Here is a 2,410-nt window from a genome sequence, read left to right on the forward strand (position 1 = left end):
ATATCGTCAGTAAGCAGCAGCAGCCACCAAAGACCCTTCCTCTATCATTTATTGAAATAGTGTGGCCAACTACCCCGTCTGCCACGCTCTTCTTCATTCGAGGCGTAGCTGAGAGTCAAAACAGTTGAGCAATGACGACATAGCGTGCCCAGAGACAGTTCTAGTGTATCACAGTCATCATGCAAGCCACCCGTCAACCCGCTAGGAAGCCATTGAACGGCACATTGCCCGAACTCACGAGTCATTTTCTCTGCCTTTTACTGCAGAGGTAATGCAAGCAATTACCATCATCTCCACAGGCAAAAAAGTATCACAAATATCAATCGCTTTCATCATTTCGTTTCCTATCTGTCGGCTGCATCGCAATCAAACGTTCCTTGAATAATAGTCAACCGTATGCAGCATACCCTACATTAGTCATGCAGCGCCCCATGCGACAAAAAGCAACCCTCCCCATGTCGTGAAAATTGCACACTTTCGTCAGTGGCATCACGCATGGACCATTTGTCGCAGCCTCTTTTCAATCTTCTGGCGTCCCTGGAAAGTCTCCCATACATTGTGAGGCGCCTCGTCAACGATGTCCCAATGCTTCAAGTTCCTCGTCAGGTGGCTAAGCTCTCTCTGCTTGTCCTCCCAGGCGCTATCCTTCCGAATGTTGACGCCGGAGCTGATCAGTACGACCGGTGCATCCTGATATTGGATTGCCTTGCTACTGATCACCTCCCGCTTGGTGAGCGAGTCGGCAACGAGGCTCTCTTGCAGTTTTGTGAAGAGATACTTTCCGCTCTGTCTAGCGGCACGACCCCACACACGGTCTGCGCTGGTGCGGCCTCGGAAAATGGCGCCTGGCAGGCGTTCAAGCCCGAGAGGCGAGAAGACGCCGCGCAGCCAGTACATAAATCCTCTGCCGGGATCCGAGACCCGGTAGAGGAGGTCTTCGTGAAGAGGGTCTATCATAAGGAGGCCGTTCACCTCTCTGCCGTGTCGGGAAGAGAAGATCTGGGAGTACACTGAGCCGATGCCAGCGCTTGCCAACACCCAAGGACCGTGTTCGCCCGCTCGTGCAAGCGCCTCGCTTAGAGCGTCGGTTGCCATGCCCGCCGAAAGCGGACTCGGCGCAGTATCGCTCCATCCATAGCCGGGGCGATCGGCGAAGCAGTACCGCGGGATGGATCCGTTCTTCAGAGCGTTCTGTGCAAACTGCCATAGTCCGTTCTCAACTGGTAGGTCGCCGCCCTCAAAGAAAACGGTAGGCAGCTTGTTGCCTGCAGCATCGGTGCCATTGCCGTCGCAGTAGACATGGATTCTGTACTGGTCACCGTCAACCCAGTATTGCTCTCCCGGCGGGCCAAATCCAGCGTCCAACGATCGGAGGATTAGAGTAGCGGTGATGAGAAGTATGACCACCGAGAGGATCACGTAGGCGATGGTGGAGATGAGCACCTCGGTCCACTCCCAGACTGTACGTCTCGTCTCGATTCGGCCGGTAAGGCGCTCCTCTTCCTCAGCCTTGCCCCATTTCACGGTTCGATCGCAAATCAGCGCCCATAAACTCATTAGGAAGGCCCCTGTGATTCCATCGTCAGCATCATTCCTTCATTTGGCGGACCCAGAACACAACTCACAGACAACGCTTGCAATCCCAACACCCATCTCTTCGTAGCGATTCTTCTGAACCGCGAGGATGAGAATCATGTCGACAAGTAGCATGACGGCCATAAAGATGGACAGAATCCGGACAGCTTTCGATGGTGCGCCAAAGAACACAAGAGTGAACAATAGCGTGAAGAGCGCCAGACTTGAATAACTGAAGGCGTAGAAGCCTGAGCCACGCGTGTGCAGTCCAGGCGGCGTGACGAAGGAGGATACCAGAGTAAGGGTCCACCACGTAAATGTGAGGGCTGTAAAAAGCACCGTCACCCATCGCATTAACCGTACCGTCCACAGGTTGTATGGTGACACTGCCGGGTCATCGGGCGTCAGGTATGTCCGGTTATCGCTGTCGAGGCGGTTCGGTAGAAGGCGAGTATGCTCGTCTGGTTGCCGCGCCGTATACTCGTTCGATGTCCTCTCTTCCGGAGGCCCCTCGACGGCGTCATCGTCCGGCTTGTTTCTCGAGCCCCAAAGCGAAGACATGATGCTTTCTATCGTGGTGGTCGTGGCAGGCCTGGCTTCTGTGGAGCGTTAAGTTGCAAGGAGGCTTAATTAAAGATGAACAGGGTATTTTGAATGATGCTACTTTGACCCCAAAAAACAAACCCGATGGAATGAAACACAGAGAAGGAAGACGAAGAATTGGAAAGCCCACCCAAGAAATCGGGTTCGAAACAGCTATCACGACTGACAACGACTTACATACTACTACTCAAATGCGCGTCTCAATGACGGCAGGGGTGCTCAGAGCACCAGA

At 53.7% G+C, this 2,410-nt stretch overlaps 1 protein-coding gene across 1 annotated transcript; it reads right to left on the minus strand.

Moving 5' to 3' along the window:
• Positions 1 to 489: 489 nt before the first annotated feature.
• Positions 490 to 2,136, minus strand: EsH8_I_001040 (uncharacterized protein; the record flags this gene model as incomplete). Its single annotated transcript, XM_083268453.1, has 2 exons — positions 490 to 1,568; positions 1,626 to 2,136. 2 exons carry the CDS (start codon positions 2,134 to 2,136, stop codon positions 490 to 492), a joined length of 1,590 nt encoding a protein of 529 aa, XP_083118891.1.
• Positions 2,137 to 2,410: the final 274 nt, after the last annotated feature.

The sequence above is a fragment of the Colletotrichum jinshuiense genome, chromosome 1 (assembly GCF_051148585.1).
Source record: "Colletotrichum jinshuiense chromosome 1, complete sequence".
In the NCBI taxonomy this organism is placed as follows: Eukaryota; Fungi; Ascomycota; class Sordariomycetes; order Glomerellales; family Glomerellaceae; genus Colletotrichum; species Colletotrichum jinshuiense.